The sequence below is a fragment of the Larimichthys crocea genome, chromosome I, assembly GCF_000972845.2.
Source record: "Larimichthys crocea isolate SSNF chromosome I, L_crocea_2.0, whole genome shotgun sequence".
NCBI classification, from domain to species: Eukaryota; Metazoa; Chordata; class Actinopteri; family Sciaenidae; genus Larimichthys; species Larimichthys crocea.
Window position 1 is genome coordinate 38,429,541 of NC_040011.1, and position 18,391 is coordinate 38,447,931.

An 18,391-nucleotide genomic window follows, 5' to 3' on the forward strand; every position below is an offset into this window, starting at 1 on the left:
TGACACAGGGTGCTGGTTGTACAAAGTTGCATTGGTATGTACGTGTGTGTGTGTGTGTGTGTTTATTGTTATTAGACTTATGTTTTATCTCAACTAAAGACTATACATCTATACTTAACTCCAGCACACAGCCCATTTATTTCAATCATAATACATCACTGGTGCACCTTATAGACGGAAACACTGGTCTACAGCTTCAACAGACATAAAGCATGATCAGAATCAGAAATCATAATCAGAAATACTTTATTAATCCCCGCAGGGAAATGGTTTTTGTTACAGCAGCTCCAAAACGGTAAGTGAGATAGTAAGTGATGGCAAGAAAACAAAACTTTAACACTAACACCTAACGATATCCTATTTTAACACTATATACACAGACTAAACATCTATATCTCAACTCCAGCACACAGCCCTCGTTTTATTACAATCACAATACTCATTGTGCACCATATAGACTGAAACATTGGTGTACAGCTTCAACAGACTGCATACATAAAGCATGATATAGTCATTATTATAATAATAATAATAATAATAATAATAATAATAATATACTTTTTATTTCATAGGCACCTTTCTGTCACCCAAGGACACCTTACAATAAATGAGAGTAGACGGCAAATAACAGAGACAAACAAAAAGAACCATAAAAGTATATCAAATAACAAGAATACAACATTAAAAACAGGTTAAAATAGGACAATGTATATATATATAAATGTATATTCTCGTCGCACTGACGATCTGTTGTTGTTTAATTGTCTTTTCACACAGAAGAAAGTGGGAGGAGAGCTTTGCCCTCACTAAACATGGCGCCCGCCTGGCTTCGCTGCCTGTATCGGGTTCCCGTTGCATCCTCCGCACGGCAGTGAAGCCTCGTTGCCAGCAGTATCTTTAACCTATGAACTCTTGAGTGTGCCAGTCCTCCGCCATATTGACTGTTGTCTTGACTGGAGGAGATAGAGAACATTTTGAGGTCCGAGAAGAAACGAAAGTGTGTTCTCAAAATCATCGAAACTGGTGCAAACTTGGCCAAAGCGTATCACAAACACGGCTGCGATGGCAAGGAAGAAAAGCAAGCAGCAAGGGGTCGCCCAGAAGGAGCTTGTGCCTGGACAGCAGACCGTACCGAAGAGCCCAGTCTCTCCCGGCGATGCAGCTGGCGGTGGCGGCGGAGATGCAGGGCTGGATAGGCTGCCCACCACCAGGGCGAACCAGGTAGGTTAGCTAGCAGCAGCAAGCCAATGTCTGGTTTAAAAAAAAATAAATAAAAATGCGAACACAAGCATCCTCCATTGTGCTTTTTAAAAAAAAAAATATTTGTTGAAGCCAGACACAGGCAGACGTGAAGTTAGACGCTTCCGCTGGGCTGAACGCTATTTTTAATCTTTTTTTTTTTTTTTTTTTTTTTTTTTTTTTTTTGGGATGTGGAGCTCTCACGTCGTTTGATTTGTAATTAAATAAATAATAATACGCTCAACTTCGCCGAGCAGAAGAAACAGTGGGGCTAGCTTTTTTTTTTTTTTTTTTTTTGTGTGTGTGTGTGTGTGTGTGTGTGCGTGCAGCCCATCTCCCTCCAAAGCTGCTGCTTGCCGGACAGGTGACATTGTGCCTCGGACAGGTCGGTCCCATTTCCAGCGTTTACAAACTCCTCCACCCGCCCCAGCTAGCCTACCTTAGCCAGACAAGGCTAGCCGGGGCTAGCGTGCTTTTTGCAAACGTGCTTTTCAGCCATGCTACCAGCTAATTAGCTCGTTAGCTGAGTGAGGATAACGGGTTTGCTTGCTAAACTCACACAGACACGGCTCGGAGTTGTTTATTTTGACTCTTAAACCTGTGCTATTTGTTGTTTTGCTTCCCCCCCCTTTGGACCACGCGCTTCTTGTCGGGAGCGTGACAGGGGAGCTAATGTCAAAAGTTTCAAAATGCATCAGGCAGATGATGCCAAAGCTGGATCGGAGTTAGTGAGGTTAGATGTGTGAGTTTAAGATACACATACACTGTATGTCAGCTAAGCTTTTACATCTGTCCTCTGAGCCTCACAGCCTGCATGGCTGCTGAGTTATTACCCTTTTATACCACACGTGTAAGATGTGACCGCCTCATAACTCCAAGTAACATTTGTTTATTTTTTGGCTGTGTTGTGTTGCAGATAATCTGCTTATCTGAAAAAATGCAATGTTATTGTATCATAAAATTATGCAGTAATACAGAAAATACAGTGAAACATCTAAATATCTGTAAATCAGAAATACTTTAATAATCCCCTCAGGGATTTTTGTTACAGCAGCTCTCAAACGGTAAGTGAGATAGTAAGTGATGGCAAGAAAACAAAACTTTAACACTATACACCTATACGATATCCTATTTTAACACTATATACACATGTATAACTCACAGTTGAATAAAACCAGTAACAGTGATCTATGCAATATGTAAATCTAAAACCTTTAGAAGAAGAATTTAGTCTTTGAGAGACTGTACAGAGAATAGACACTGATGGTTTAAAGTGCAGTATGCATGCGTTCGACAGCTACTGGACTTGACTGTGTCTGATATTTTGAGGGAGGAGTTGTACAGACTGATGCTCACAGGTAGGAGAGACTTCTTGTGTCTCTCTGTGGAGCATCTCGGTGCCATGCAGTCTCTGACTGAAGGTGCTCCTGAGTCTGTGCAGCACCTCATGGAGTGGGTGGGAGTCATAGTCCAAGGTAGCACCTTACAACACCACAGTCAGCGAGTCCATCTGCACCCCCACAACATCACCGGCCTTACGAACAAGTCTGTAAATAACTCAGTGAAAGCTGTTTTGGTTGAAACTGTTTTAAAGAGGTTTTGATGCATATTTTGGCATGTGTATATGAACACATAGGATTGTTAGTATTACAATAATTATGTGTTTGATAATCACAGGCTAATACTTGACCTCTTCATCCTCTCTTTCTCTGTCTAGCCTATGCACACCTGCTGCCTCCTATGCCACCGTGAGTTTAAGGACTGGGGAGCAAGCTCCGTAAACGGACTCCCCGGGGGCCACGGGACCAAGCTGGCTGATGCCGTGCCTGCACTCTCCCAGGCCTTATTGCGGGAGGCGCCAGGGCGTAAGCTTGCTGATGCGGTGCCGTCGCTGTCTCAGTCCCTGCTGGGAGAGGTGCCTCTGTGGATCTGTCAGAGCTGCTGCAAGAGTGTGGAAGAAGAGGAGAGACGGAGCACCCAGGAGCAGCCGACACCGGTAAGTAAAAGTGGAGTGATTTGGGTCATATTTGTGGATCCTTTTCACAACTTTCCTTTAACTACTTTTAGTTAAACTATGTTTGTTGACTGAGGTAAACTCACCTCCATTCATCATACAAAGCATTGCATTTGCATGGACTTGCTCAAAATGTCATCCTGGATTTAATAAGTTTAAACATGTGATCTCCTTTTTGTCTCTTCAGAATGAACTTATTCTGAGTTTGTGTCTCTTGTGTGGCATCTTGTTAATAGCTGTTGCATGAGGCAGCAACAGCTATTAACTTTTGCGTTCTTGGTTGTTTTTACACAGATCGCAAGTTCTGTATCGTCATATTGCAGCTGAGATGAACATTGTGTTCAAAATGTGTTGTTGATCTTTCGCTCGAAGTGCAAACGTTTTAAAAATAGTAAAGAAGCAACAGCTGAACAGTCCCCTGCTGTGATTTGTTTAATGGTTGAATGCCAGAATATAAGCCTATGTAGACAGCCCTGTGATTAACCTGTTGGGTTTCTTTTTTTTTTTCTTTTTTAAATTCAGGTACCATTGTCACACTCTTCCTCCTGTAAGTCCCAGAGCTGTGGGAACGGTTACCCGGAGCAAAGTACTGTGGATTGGGACCCGAGTTCCTTCCTGTCAGCCCACAAACTGTCAGGTCTCTGGAACTCTGCCCACACCAACGGAGGGGAACACTGCAACCACAACACTTCTTCACACTCACAACAAGGTCTGTTGTCACAGAGTAAAACACAGCTGCAGAAAACATTCAATGACAGTGACTGTAATTGCTGAAAACATCACAAACCTAAATATCAGGCTGCGTTGTGTGTTTCCTTTTTGTGAAAAGGAAACAAATTTGGTTAGAGCTCTTCAGCTGCGTAGCAATAAATGTGTGATCCATGTTGCAGGTGTTGGTCTACGGAAAGACATCTTGTAGAAGCTTACAATGCTCTACTTTCTGAGCTCCTTAAAGCTGGTCGAGTAATGTTTTGAGATAAGCGTGTTGTAAAAAAATGCACTCAGCTTGTGGTGATAACTTTAAATATAACATAATCTCCAATAAAGATCACAGTTTATGAAATATCAGGAAGAAAACTTCATGCGTTATTACAAAAATGCTTTAAAAGTCTAGTTTTATTCTGGCAAATGTACACAGAGCACGTTCAGTTATTTAATCACACTACTCTTCAAGGCTACAGAGACGCTGCTGTATTAGGATACTAAACATTTACTGCATGCCTGGACCCGCACATTTCTAATTATAATGAAGACTCAAACACTGACCCTTGTACATAATGGCAGTGCATTGCATTCATTGTAATTCTTTATTGAAATATTATGCACACACCTCAAATATAATTGTAAAATTGTGTTTAATGAATGCACATAACTGCACAGTACAAAGGAATAACGACAAATAACAAATAACATTGGGCAAATAGTTTACCACTATGAAATGTGGATGAAATTCAACAATAACAAGCGCCTGTGAAAGTTTCTTTTAAAGCACAGATGATACTTTATCTTGAAAATAAGGTCCATATAATACAAAAACAATGCTATGGACACACATTAAATGTTAATAAAAGGCCATGCAGTATACAAACTGTGTCATTTATACCAGGAAGATGTAAAATAAGAGGAGAATTGAATGTGAAAGCGAGACATGTTTGTCCTGGGCCTGAGAAAGACATTTGTTTATAAAATGTGAACAGCATGTCAGACTAGTTCAATCATTGCTTTTGTATGTTTTCTTCCTGCTTCTTTGGCTTTTATCAAACCACTTTGTGTTGATACCTGTGGTATGACTGTGGTAGTATTTCTAGTTTAGCAAACACTTAAATGGCTCGTTTCCAAATTGCATTTAAATTAGGATCAGTGAAACTAGTGTCATGTGTGCTCACTGTGTGCAGCTGTGGCCTTCTTGCACGAGCATTCAAAATGGTATATTGTACTTTAATGAAGTTTGTTGATGTAAAATAATTTTTTCTCAGGTAATATTAAACAAACATGTCTTAAATTGGATGGTAACTGAGCTATTGAATGTACTTCATTGCGTATCAAAGCAAATATTGAAGTTGGCATTAAGTTACAGTGACTTGTATCAACTTCTACTGACAAGCATGGGTGACTGCCAAGAAGAGATAGTCTCTTTTTTTACAACAGAATGAGCTTGTTAATTAGCTCAAATGTTGCAATACTACTTTCTTATTTTTATTTCGTTGTCTGAAGGATGAAGTGTCTTGCAATGCTTGTTTCTTTCTCACAGGGGTGAGACATTGTACAGTTAAACATGCCTGAACGTGCCACCAAATAGCAGAGGATTCTTTTTTACAAAACATAAATTCATCTGAAACAAAATCGCAACACCAGGAAATCGATGAGTCAAGCGCATCGGTCAAAACTCTCAAACTTCCTGAGACATCATGGTTACTTTGTGATATAGACAGTAAAAATCTTACCACATGTTCCTCTGAATGTTACAATGTTTGTTTATATGAATATTTGAACACGATATTCGAACAAACAAAAATTACTTTGTATAGTTTTGTTCCTCAATCAGTCTTTAGTGTCGGAAAGCATCTCTAATCAAAAAGAGGATTTGACTTTTATTGTAACAGTCGTCGTGTTGTATTTAATCCATCATTTCCCTTCAGATTCATTAACCACTCTTTCCATCTTCAGGTGTAACAGCAGGGTCGGCCTGTCATGAGAAAAGAGGACTTCATGAAGCGCCTGGGAAATCTGCTAAAACGTCGGGTACCAAAGTCTGTCCCTACAGTCACCCGTCATCCCAGAATTCCAGTGGATCATCTGCTGGGAATCCCCTGTCTACCTCAGCAGACCTTTGTAAGACCACTCCCAAGCACTTCAAGACCGTGTGCCGTCGACCAACGCCACCAGGTAATACTTCCCTTGACTGTTAGGGTTCATCTGCATTTAACCAAGTATATATTCAACTTTTAAAAGGTTATTAAAGGTTTTTAATCTTTTATTGAATCTTGATAAATTCATTTTAGTCCGCAAATATTTGTTTTAAGGCATAAAAACTTTTTTCTCACTAAACAAAATTGGTAAGCCAGTGTTTGTATTTAATTTTTTGACTCAAGTTCAAAGTGTTTAACTTAACTTTGTTAATATAAAATATACTATAGTTTTATAAAATAAAATATAGAAAAGTGGACACATTTAAGACATTCAAAGTAGTGTCTAAATAGATTTATTCAGTTAATAAGAAATGATCTGTGTGTCTACTTATTGTTTGTTATCTACAAGTCATTTTTATTTATGCTTTCCATCGTCCAGGTGAAGCCTTCCATCCCAGTGACCACCATCAACACATAGACTTGTCAGTACCCCCCAACAGTCCCACTGGCCTGTCTTCCCAGCATTCCTCACTCCTGCCCCCAAAGCCGAACTCTGGGCAGCACGGCCATGTAACCTCCTCGTCTGGCACTAGTGTGGCAAACCACGCTCCCTTCTCCCCGCTGGTACCAAACCTCCACGGCCCTACGGGCAAACTCAATTCTCCCACTCCAGACAGCCCAACGTCTGTCCATAAGCCCAGCCCGTGCAAAAACTCCCACATTCCTGCTGTGAACACACAACACAGCAAACTGGGCACCTCTATCATGGGCTGTAACCACCCTTGTAATGGACATAGTGCGGGAACAGTGGCCACTTCAAATGTAGGCCATCTGACAGCTGGGGCCTGCAGGTTAGTATTACCATCTTAACATTGCTTCTGTTGAGTATGGGAAATAAAGAAACCGCCTCAGTAGCTGTGTTTTATTCGAAACACAAATGCCTTCTCATGGTTAATGTCTTTTTTTTTTTTTTTTTTTTTTGTAGGGACCAGGCGTGTAAGGGGCACAAAATGACTAATGGGACGTTGTGCCATCCTTCATCTGAGCTGGAGGAGGGAGAGGATGAAGACAGCAGCTCTGAGAGGAGCTCCTGTGCGTCTTCTTCCACCAACCAGAAGGATGGGAAGTACTGCGACTGCTGCTACTGCGAGTTCTTTGGACACAATGCGGTACTTTGAAACTTTTTTTAAGTAGTGATTATGTACCCTTTGCTACTACTTGCTTGTTAAACATTTATAAAAAGCGGATATTATGATGAAACATTGAAATGTATCATTTTGTCACAGCCTCCAGCTGCACCAACAAGCCGTAACTACGCTGAGATCCGAGAGAAGCTCCGCTCACGTCTCACCCGGCGTAAAGAGGAGCTTCCTCAGCGTCAAGACTCAGAACTGACAGTGGCTGGTGCCATTGACAACCGGGACGTAGACGAGCTCCTAGACTTCATAAACAGTTCTGAGCCCAAACCTGTCAACAGTGCCAAGGCTGCCAAAAGAGCAAGACACAAACAAAAGAAGAAGGTACTGCAGCTTAGAAACACTGTTTTAACTTTGAATATGTATCAACTTTTGTATTGTTAAACATTTTGATACTTTGTACCCATAGAATACATTGTTACTTGTTAATGTTTGACTTGATGTTTGACAAAATATACCAACATTCTGTAATGGTAAATATTGTCTAAACACAAGAACCTCGATAAGAACTTAAAGCCTAAATAGACAAAAATTGTCAAAGTATTAATTTAGTTCAGCTCTGATACGGATTTAGGGTATATTCAGAAACACAGATTTTTCCATTCATTTGAGTGGGGGTTGTGTATTTTGGTTGTAGTGACCAGGCCACAGGAGTGTCCACCAAAAAAACGCAGAAACCTGCAGCCGAGAAGTTGAGCCAGATCCAACTTTTGTAAAAAAAAAAAAAAATGCAGCCCAACGTCACACTGCGGCTGCCAGTCAAACACTCGGGCAAACCTCCTTGAAACGTTGCTGAAACTGAGGCTATCCAGGAGGATTCATGGACTAAATTATGATACACTGTTATGGTTTATTTATTTCATGTATCCAGCTTCTAAATATGGCTCGCAATTTATGCTGCAAAACAGTGAAACAAAGTTAAATTTGGAGAAAGCGAGCATTGGTCAAAAGACATGAACAGTGAATGAGAGTGAGCGAGCGTTGGCATCGATAAAGCTGGTTAATTTGGAGATAAAAAGTTATTTCCTGATTGTTTCACAGCGGTTATGGTCAGCACAAATAGACTAGACTGATCCTATTTGAATGTACCTTTTGGAGAGTGAACAGTAAACTGGCTGATATTGTAACAAACAGTAACACTGGATTACATGCATGCATCATTTCCTGCGAGTCCCTCTTGCGTAGGTGGGCCAGTTGAATCATGTGTGGGAATGGCAGACTCTGCCACTAATGAAAACTACTTTATTCAGAAGTGATTGCAAAATGTAAATTCATAGGACCAGAATTATTAAACAGGGGTTTGATGTCATAAACATCTTAAGAATTGTAACATAAATTAAAGGAATACATGAACAAAATGATGAATCTGACGAGAAACTATTATGGTTATGTGTGTTTGTACCTGTTCACACACTCAAGTCTACCATTTCTGTTTCAGGAAAAAGCTCAGCAGGGCAACATGGGTGCTGCAGGCAGTGACCCCCACTCCAATCCATCAGAGCCTGTCGACGAGTCCCTCCCTGATGGTTCAGAAGCCAGCCGGTTGCTCGACTGGCCTCAGCTGGAGCTCGAGCGCGTCAACAGTTTCCTCACCAGTCGACTTGAGGAGATTAAGAACACCATTAAAGACTCAATCCGGGCCTCATTTAGCATGTACGACCTCAATCTCGATGTCAATGACTTCCCAAAGAAGGCAGCCACATTGGAGGGCAACCATTTACTGTCTCATATCAATGGTTCCTCTGACCTGCAGCAGATAGACCTTGACCTGGCCCCTCTTTCACTGGGAACCTTTAAGAACCACCTGGACCTGGTTAATGGATGGGAGGACACAACCACTGTGTCTTCCCCTAATACCACCACCACCACCACATCAGGGGTCCCTGCTGGGTCCAAGGACATCCAGCGGTTGCACACTACCCCTAGTCTCTCAAAGCTCATAAGGGTTCGGTCCCCAGAAAGATGCACTTCCACTGGATCTGACAGTTTGCCACCGGTGCCAGCCCAAGCTACAGCTAAGTCGAAGGAGGACGCCCCCGATCCCAAAAACACAACAGTTGGGAATGGCGGTGCAAAGTCGAAGAAGAATAAAAAGCAGCAGCAAAGACAGGAGCAATCTGTGTCGGAGCAAAATTCCAACAAACCAACCAAAGCTGCCTCTGGGAATGAAACACAGAAAACCAACGAGTTTAAAGAAGTGGCTTCCAACGGTTCGAAAGCTGGGAACAAACAGCCCCAGCACTGTGCAGACAACCAGAGAAACGGGCCTAAGAAAACCGAAGAGGGTAGGTCATCCAAACATCCAGTAAATGGAGCAAATGGCGGCCTGTTGAATGCACAAAGGGGAAAAGGTGACACAGAAACACGAGGCGTTAGGTCTGAGCAGGATTCAGAAAGCAAAGCTCACCCCACCATTTCTGCAAACGGGCAGCAACATCAGCAACCCAAGGGGAAAAATAAGAAGAACAAGAACAAGGGGGAGAAACCCACGACTAATATCGGTACAGTAAATACATATAGTATATATTTTGAATCATTCATTTGTATTGTACTCACGTTTAGTCTTTGTTATTCCCTAGATGATGTATTTCTCCCGAAAGATGTGGATCCAACAGAAATGGATGAGATTGATCGTGAAGTGGAATACTTTAAGAGGTAAGCTCTAAATAGCCTGTATCAGGATAAACTGAACAGTTATATTGATTAACATTAACCATGATTATTAATACTGGGTGTTATTTCCCTCCTTTTTTATTTTTATTTTTTTAGGTTTTGCCTTGACTCTGCAAAACAAACTCGCCAGAAGGTAGCAGTGAACTGGTCCAACTTCAGCCTCAAAAAGGTTCCTTCCAACGCAGCTCAATAACTTGGATGAGTGCCAGACGACAAAAAAAAAACTTAACAACACAAACTCTGAGTAGAGCCCCATTTGGCCTGAGGCCTTCTCTCATTCCCTGTTTTTCTTCTCTTCCTTACTAAGCCAAGGGACCCTGGTTCAAAAATCATACTCTCCATTCAGAAGACTGAAACATAACTTGTGGCTGACAAAGCCAGGGATCATTCTCAAGGCCAGCTCTACCCTTTGCTATTACTGCAATGTTCACTAAATGAGAGATGCAAAAATGGAAAACTCTGTTGAATCCACTGCATCCATGTGCTTACGTATGTAGTATGTAAACAATTACCTTACATGAAATAAATGTTTTTATCACAAATCTGAGACATTTTAACGTTGTTAAACGTCTGAATTCTGATCAGTTCAATTTGGTGCTCATCATCCGTCACATTCATCACTGTTAGTTTCCTGCCACGACACCAGTCACGGTAGACGCTGGAGACAATTTGTCTTATACTGTAGGACTGTCAAAAAGGACCACGAGGCAACATCTGAAACAAACCACTCCTCTTCTGTAGGGAGCATTGATTTTACTCACGAGCAGACTGCAGTGCATGTGATAGTCCCCGATTGGAATACTTTAATTTATTTAGTGATCATCAAATGATTTTAGCAAAAAATGAAATGACAAACACTCGATGACCTACCTGCTACACTGTTATCTTTTTATATAAACGTGAATGTTTGACAGTTTTCAGTACAGCAACACTTAGCTCACAGGATGCATCTTCAAAATATGAATCCAATCAAGTATCCATGCAAAGACTTTCCCAATGCATGGCACGTAGAACAGATGAATCTAAATACTGTCCCCACCATCCTTTTGGTGTAGATCTTTTTATAGTACTACCTAATACACGCCATCTGATGAAGAACGTCCTTTTACCATGTTTATTTCTCACTCCTAAACCTAAAAGCTCTCTATCTCATCCCATCAGTGACAGGTACACCAGTGTGCAATGTTCATTTTAACATCACACATTGTTTGACGCAGTTAATTTCAATGTTTGTACATAACTGAGTGATTATTTTGGGGCCTTTTTGAGCCTTTTGTTATGCGTTTCTGGAGGTTGTGTGTGTGTGTGTGTGTGCGTGTGTGAGATATATTTTCAAACCATACTACTCTTTTCCTTGTACTGTGACCTTGGTGGCACCTTGTACCTCAGCGAGCCTATCTGAAGTCCAAGTCTTGATAATATTTTGATGAGAAATATCACTAAAAAAAGAGTTGATACCGTTTTTTTTCTTTTCCGAGACGAGGGCCTCGAGATACACAGCTAGTAGCTGATGGCTTTTCATTGAGATGAGATCATTTCTTTCTTGAATCTGTGCTGAGATTTTGTTTTTCATATAACATCTCTGATGCTTTCCAGGTTATATTCAATTAGAGAAGATTATCTTAATGTTTCGAATGTAGATTTATACTATATCGATATTTAGCCAAGTGTATGTTGGCTTGTTTTTTTTTTTTAAATCACTTTTGATACTGTGAAAAAAATCTTTCGTTCGGAAAGATTAAAAACAATACAGTTTTGACAAAAAAATAATAAAGTGTGGTGTTTTGTTTTTCTACGTTTATCTTTTTGGGGGGTTTGGTTCACGTGCTTCTTCTCTGAAACGCCACACTGAAAAACGCGTTTTGTAAATGTGTGTGTGTGGACGGATTGAGGTTTGACCCTCCCGCCGCTCCGTACAGTACCTGTGTAAACATGTGGATTAGCCGCGGTCGTTGAGTCGTTTACCGGCTGTTTTCTGCTCCGTAACATTTGTGGTTTGAACACGTACAGGACGTCACTTTACTCATTAATAAAATGGAGGCGGAAAATCGACCCAAAAAGGTAAAGTCAAAACGTCTTCTGTTGTTTTATACTACGAGGAGCTTATGCTAAGCTAAAGTTAGCCAGCTAACCGAGCTCTTTATCGGTCAAAAAGTCAAAACACGAAACGATCAGATGGAAAATGTTGAACTAAAACGTTTAAATAGTTTCTAATTAGCATTAGTTTGGCGTAGGAGCAAGTATACTTATTGTTAAAGCTACAAAACAGTGCTCGTCCCGTGGCGCTCAACACGTATTTGTTACGTTTCCAGTGACTAAAGCTAAATATAAATTTACCTGGATCAATTTTCATCTTATAATAACATCGAGTTAAACGCAGGGCAGCTGAAAACAAGGATATCTATTTTAAATGTGCGCTTTTACATCATTGTTGACCCAGTTATGTTTATTTATGGCTTGCTAGTGGTGGTTATTATTGTTGACAAGCAGTAAGCATCTGAACTTAGGCCTAATAAATTAGATAGATAGATAGATAGATAGATAGATAGATAGATAGATAACTTTATTAATCCCCGAAGTAAGGGAAATGAGGTCGTCGGTATATTTGAATACAAGTTCAAGTCAACCAGGTTATTAAACAGCAATAAACATGAAATATAACATATGTAAAAGATGTTATAAATAAATATAAACTACAAATATATACAAGCTAAAAGACAGAATGAACAAAATAAAAAGAAACAGTCTAACAGTATCAGTGTGGCAGTATAAACAGTGAGGTCTATCAAAAATGAAATATGTATACAGTGCAAATCGGTTTGTAAAAGCCATTTGGTTTGTGCATCAATAAAAAAACAATAAAATAAAATACTCAGGTAGAAAAAAATAAAACGCAGAATGGGACAAGGAGACTTAAAAAACACAAGATAAATGGGTAGATAAGGTGCAGTGGCAGGATGAGGGTAATGTTATTAATAGCTGCTGCTATCACTACCACACAAGCATTATTTCTAAAGATAAATAATAGTATCCAGCTATTATATGACAACAAAAAAATCATACAGTTAGTGCAAAACATAAAGAAAAAAAATCACTGAATCACAGGAGATTATTATATCTATTGACATATCTTTGATCAAAACAAGCTTAAGATGGCATTTAATCAAAGTAAAGATACTTCAAGCTGATTCAGAGCTGATGGATTACAATCAGGCAGCGTCTTGCTGAAGTATGTATTAAATAAATGTGTGTTTGAACTTAAATTGCTATACTGTGCAAATGTGTCTCGGTGTGGTACGTGCCAGTACGTCTCTGGCATATACGGATCAATCACATCCAATAAATATCACCATATAAAATGAATTTTTGGTCATCTCCGTACCATTGCATGTATGATCCTCTTGTAAACTTCCCGAAAAATGACCACTGCATCCATAGCAGAGGTGTTTTTTCTGCATCGTATACCATCTGGATGTTTTAAAGGCCGTTCTTTCTGAGTGCTGAGCTCAAACCTCTCTGTAGAGAGGGAAAAACCACTGATAATGATGATGTGTTTGTACAGCGATCCCACGGAGAGGATGAGAGGTCCGGCTCAGAAGGATCGGAGGCTGATGATTATGTTCCGTACGTTCCTGTCAAAATAAGAAAACAACAAATGGTAAGTTATTGTTATTGCACTGTTGACACTTTAGAGGTTATGCACTGATCCAAATTCACTGTTTCATTAACAGGAGCCAAGATTTTATTCAGGGATGACGGGCAAACGTGACCGTGTTTTGTTCAGATTTCAGTCCCACAGCAGTGTCTGACCTCGTGCTACCTTCAATAAAACTGTTCTCACAAAGTGAGCTGTATAGATTTTTAATTGTGTAACAAAACAGCATTGGTATTGGACTCAGAAACTGTCTGAGTTAAGTTATCAGAATTCATATCAGGAGAGAAAAAGAGTGATCAGTGCTTTCCTAATTAAAGTTCAGTTAAACATAGATTAGAAGCACGTGATGGTAAAAGTTGTGTCATTTCTTTTAAAATAGAATTATATTTTGATTTTACAAACTTATATTAACAACACATATATTTAAATGTAATGCATTTTTATAACTACTTCACAGCTACAGAAGATGTTGCGTCTGCGAGGAAAGGCAGTGGACGAGGAGCAGAAGGACAGCGGGGAGGAGCAGAGGGATGAGGACGAGGGTCTTGGTCCACGCTCCAATGTCAGTCTCCTCGACCAGCATCAGCACCTCAAGGAAAAAGCAGAAGGTATTCAGTTCAAACGTAATCCTCTCTGGGTTATGACTGTTTGATTTTTCTGCGATATCTCACCCTGCTTTATGTTTTTGTATCTACAGCACGTAAGGAGTCGGCCAAAGAGAAGCAGCTGAAAGAGGAAGAGAAGATCCTTGAGAGTGTAGCAGAGGGCAGAGGTAAAATTATAATGCTGTCAAGTTCCTTTGAAGCCATGTCGAATCCTTAATCAGATCTTTTCCCCTGAACTTATAGATACTAAAATAGTTGTAAAACTAATTCTCTCTCTCCTCTGTCAGCTCTGATGTCTGTGAAGGAAATGGCCAAAGGTATCATCTATGATGATCCCATAAAAACAAGGTAAGTTCCGGATCAGTGAATTCTATAAAGTGACATCAGTTGTCAAGCTTTATTACTTCCCATCTAACTTTGAATGTCCTTTATAGCTGGAAGGCACCGCGCTACATCCTGAATATGCCAGACACCCGACATGAGCGCGTCAGGAAGAAGTTTCACATCCTGGTGGACGGAGACGGCATCCCTCCTCCAATCAAAAGCTTCAGAGAGATGAAGTTTCCTCCAGGTTACAACACGCTCCCTCTCTCCACACATGAAAAAGATAGTGTCTGCATGAGATCTTAAGGAGTCCAACATGATTAACAACTGGCAACAAAACTCTTGTTTTTTGCAGCAATTCTAAAAGGTTTGAAAAAGAAGGGCATTGTGCATCCCACACCCATTCAGATTCAGGGAATCCCTACTGTGTAAGTACAGTGAACGGACATACGCGATACACAACAGGCTGTAAAATATGTCATGTTTAAGTACGTGAAAACTGTTCATGAATTGACATGTGTTTGTCTTGTAGTCTGTCAGGTCGGGACATGATTGGAATCGCCTTCACCGGTTCTGGAAAGACTCTGGTCTTCACTCTGCCCATCATCATGTTTTCCCTGGAGCAGGAGAAAAGGCTGTCTTTCTTTAAGAGAGAGGGACCATATGGACTCATCATCTGTCCCTCAGTAAGACAACCCCTGTTTAATTGATGACACAGCTTGGATCACTGTATAAAGTCTGATTTGTGGAAACGAAACAACACAGTGGTTTAATTCAACCCGCGCATGCTGCATAATCCTGCAACCTTTGGCTCGTTTGAAAACCGTGCGTGACCAGAAAATCATACAGCATTTTCTTACTGTTTGCACTTTGGACAGATGGTGTTTACTGCGCACCGTGTTGTTGTTGTTTTTTTTTCTGCAAGTAAGCACGCCTGGTTTTTAATACCTCTCCCTTAACTCCCAGCGAGAGTTGGCGAGGCAGACCCACGGCATCATCGAGTACTACTGCAAGCTGCTGGAGGAGGAGGGAGCTCCTCAGCTGCGCTCTGCGCTCTGCATCGGAGGGATGTCTGTCAAGGAGCAGATGGAGGTTGTAAAACAGTAAGTCAGAGTGAACAGTGACAAAAAAATCTGTTCAGTTTGAACTAAGAAATTCATACTCGCATAGTACACGTTTGACATGACCAGCACATTTTAAAAAGCAGCTCATTCTCCATCTAAATCTGCGTCTCCTCTTGATTATAGTGGCGTCCACATGATGGTCGCTACACCTGGCAGACTGATGGACCTGCTGCAGAAGAAGATGGTGAGTCTGGACATCTGCCGCTACTTGGCTCTGGATGAGGCTGATAGGATGATTGACATGGGCTTTGAGGAAGACATCAGAACCATCTTCTCCTATTTCAAGGTAAGGTCGCCCCCCTTACACTACTCTTAACTCCCAGACAATAACGCCCCAACTAGTCAAGTAGTTTTTACAAAGCCAGTCTGGCCCAGCAAGGTTATATTTGTCAAAGACAAACTATGAAACAGACACTAGATGATGACATTTCTGGAAACTTTCACTACTTAATTTGGCTAGGCCACGTAGTTACAGAACAATGCTTCATTATAGATCTGTGACACTGCTTGAAGTTGTTTTTTTCACACGGTCCTGATGCTTAAAGAGGCAACCGATTTCGTCACTATTTAAGCACTCGCCATAGTTGAATGGTTAATTCATCTCCCAGCTGCTGGGCTCAAATCAGTTGAGACTAGAATTTTTTATTTTTTTTTTAAAGTCATAAAAGCTTGTGAGATGTAGCTTGGCTTTGTGAGACTATATTAAAAGTACTATTTCTTTATCTAAGGGACAAAGACAAACTCTGCTCTTCAGTGCCACTATGCCAAAGAAGATCCAGAACTTTGCCAAGAGCGCGCTGGTCAAACCCATCACTATCAACGTGGGCAGGGCCGGTGCTGCTAGTTTGGATGTCATCCAGGTATGTTCATTTTTCACTGAAGAAGTATTGTCCTCTTAAGGGCTGATTCATTTCATTCAATTTACAAACCCAGCAATGTAACAAATGATCTGAGGTAAATACTTTGTGTGTGCGTGTTTGTAGGAAGTGGAATATGTCAAAGAGGAAGCTAAGATGGTGTATTTACTCGAGTGTCTCCAGAAAACACCACCACCTGTGAGTACTTCTACATTTTATGACACTGATACATACAAAAAAAAAACACATAACTCAATGGTGTCAAATGTTGCTAAATGTTGTTTTCATATTGACAGGTGTTGATCTTTGCTGAGAAGAAGGCAGATGTAGATGCCATCCATGAGTATCTCTTGCTAAAAGGAGTGGAGGCCGTGGCCATCCATGGTGGAAAAGGTACAAAGAACTCTGTTCTTATCATTCAAACACAGCAAACAGCTGCAACCAATCGTAGCATGCACACAGTCTCACTTTTCAACATTCTTGTAGTTGCTCATCATCACCACCAGATGCCACTATGCTTGCAGATGTCACCGTTTCTGCTTCATAGTTTGCACAACATGTCCAAAAACCACACACACACACGCTGTCGTTTATTTTCCATTTGTCACTGTCTTGCAAAAAAAAAAAAAAACAGTTTCTGTAATATTTGTTGATTGTTTTTTCAGATCAGGAGGAAAGAACAAAAGCCATAGAGGCTTTTAAAGAAGGAAAGAAAGACGTCTTAGTCGCCACAGACGTCGCCTCCAAGGGTCTGGATTTCCCAGCTATACAGCATGTGGTGAATTATGACATGCCCGAGGAGATAGAAAACTATGGTGAGAAACGGGTATACAGACAGACAGTATATCAGTAGTATGTAAAGATATACATGACCTGCCCTTATTAGAATCGGTCATCACTTTTCCTTAAAGCTCAGTTGATGAAATGTTCTTGTTTCAGTCCATAGAATTGGAAGAACTGGTCGTTCAGGCAAGACTGGTATTGCCACGACATTCATCAATAAAGGCTGTGGTAAGGAAATATAAAATATAATGCATTTTATGTACACACGTAGTGTTTTTATGAATATTTGCAGTGTATTAAAGTGACTTTAGTTTGCTTAATTCAGCGTTCGATGGCCATAAGTTAACAGTAAGTGTGTATCGTTCTCCGTAGATGAGTCAGTCCTCATGGACCTTAAAGCCCTGCTAGTTGAAGCCAAGCAGAAGGTTCCCCCAGTCCTCCAGGTTCTGCAAACGGGAGACGAGACCATGCTGGACATCGGAGGTGAGTCATTCACACCAAGTCTATTTTACATCTCTTCTATTTTTAGTTTTTCTATTCTGGCTACACACGAAAATAACTTTGTGTTTCCATTTTATTTCCTCTTAACCTAATGTGTTCATACCTGATTCTTGTGTTTTCACAGGAGAGAGGGGCTGTACGTTTTGTGGTGGTCTGGGTCATCGTATCACGGACTGTCCCAAGCTGGAGGCCATGCAGACCAAGCAGGTCACCAACATCGGGCGGAAAGATTACCTGGCTCATAGTTCAATGGACTTCTAAGAGTTTTTCATTCGGGGCGGGGGGGATTCTCCAGTGCTAAAAGGAACTGATACACGTTTCTGAGAAACTGTACATGTGTCGTGTCACTGAACTAAGGAAGTGTGTTTTTATCATCACCCAACATAGTTGCAGGTATGTCAGATAAAATATTTTGGGGAATATTTTGTACTTTTTTTTTTTTTTTTTTTTCCACCTCTGTTTGTGCAGCCTTTGTAACATATCTTCTTTTTGATACAATAATTGTAAATAAAACTATCTGTGGTGATGTTTTCTGGTTAAGTAAAAGGTGTGGTACCGTCTCTTATTTTTT

At 40.6% G+C, this 18,391-nt stretch overlaps 2 protein-coding genes across 3 annotated transcripts; both read left to right on the plus strand.

Annotated features, from left to right (window-relative positions):
* Nucleotides 1-778: 778 nt before the first annotated feature.
* On the plus strand, nucleotides 779-10,510 carry fam193b (family with sequence similarity 193 member B). 2 transcript variants are annotated; one of them, XM_010744739.3, is made up of 10 exons: nucleotides 779-1,221; nucleotides 2,957-3,235; nucleotides 3,776-3,962; nucleotides 5,921-6,139; nucleotides 6,542-6,953; nucleotides 7,088-7,271; nucleotides 7,389-7,622; nucleotides 8,737-9,799; nucleotides 9,878-9,953; nucleotides 10,068-10,510. In XM_010744739.3, the coding sequence occupies exons 1-10, from the start codon at nucleotides 1,063-1,065 to the stop codon at nucleotides 10,162-10,164; spliced, it is 2,910 nt and encodes a 969-aa protein (XP_010743041.1). In that variant the 5' UTR covers nucleotides 779-1,062; the 3' UTR covers nucleotides 10,165-10,510. The 2 variants fall into 2 exon arrangements, with proteins under 2 accessions (XP_010743041.1, XP_027135149.1); XM_027279348.1 differs by lacking the exon at nucleotides 779-1,221 and adding an exon at nucleotides 1,500-1,624.
* A 1,332-nt stretch (nucleotides 10,511-11,842) lies between these two features.
* Nucleotides 11,843-18,380, plus strand: ddx41 (DEAD (Asp-Glu-Ala-Asp) box polypeptide 41). The gene is made up of 17 exons (XM_027279354.1): nucleotides 11,843-12,032; nucleotides 13,534-13,629; nucleotides 14,084-14,234; nucleotides 14,324-14,398; nucleotides 14,519-14,579; nucleotides 14,666-14,802; nucleotides 14,911-14,983; nucleotides 15,088-15,241; nucleotides 15,522-15,658; nucleotides 15,803-15,965; nucleotides 16,408-16,539; nucleotides 16,663-16,734; nucleotides 16,833-16,929; nucleotides 17,202-17,351; nucleotides 17,476-17,547; nucleotides 17,692-17,802; nucleotides 17,945-18,380. Exons 1-17 carry the CDS (start codon nucleotides 12,006-12,008, stop codon nucleotides 18,079-18,081), a joined length of 1,845 nt encoding a protein of 614 aa, XP_027135155.1. The 5' UTR covers nucleotides 11,843-12,005; the 3' UTR covers nucleotides 18,082-18,380.
* The last annotated feature ends 11 nt before the right edge of the window (nucleotides 18,381-18,391 follow it).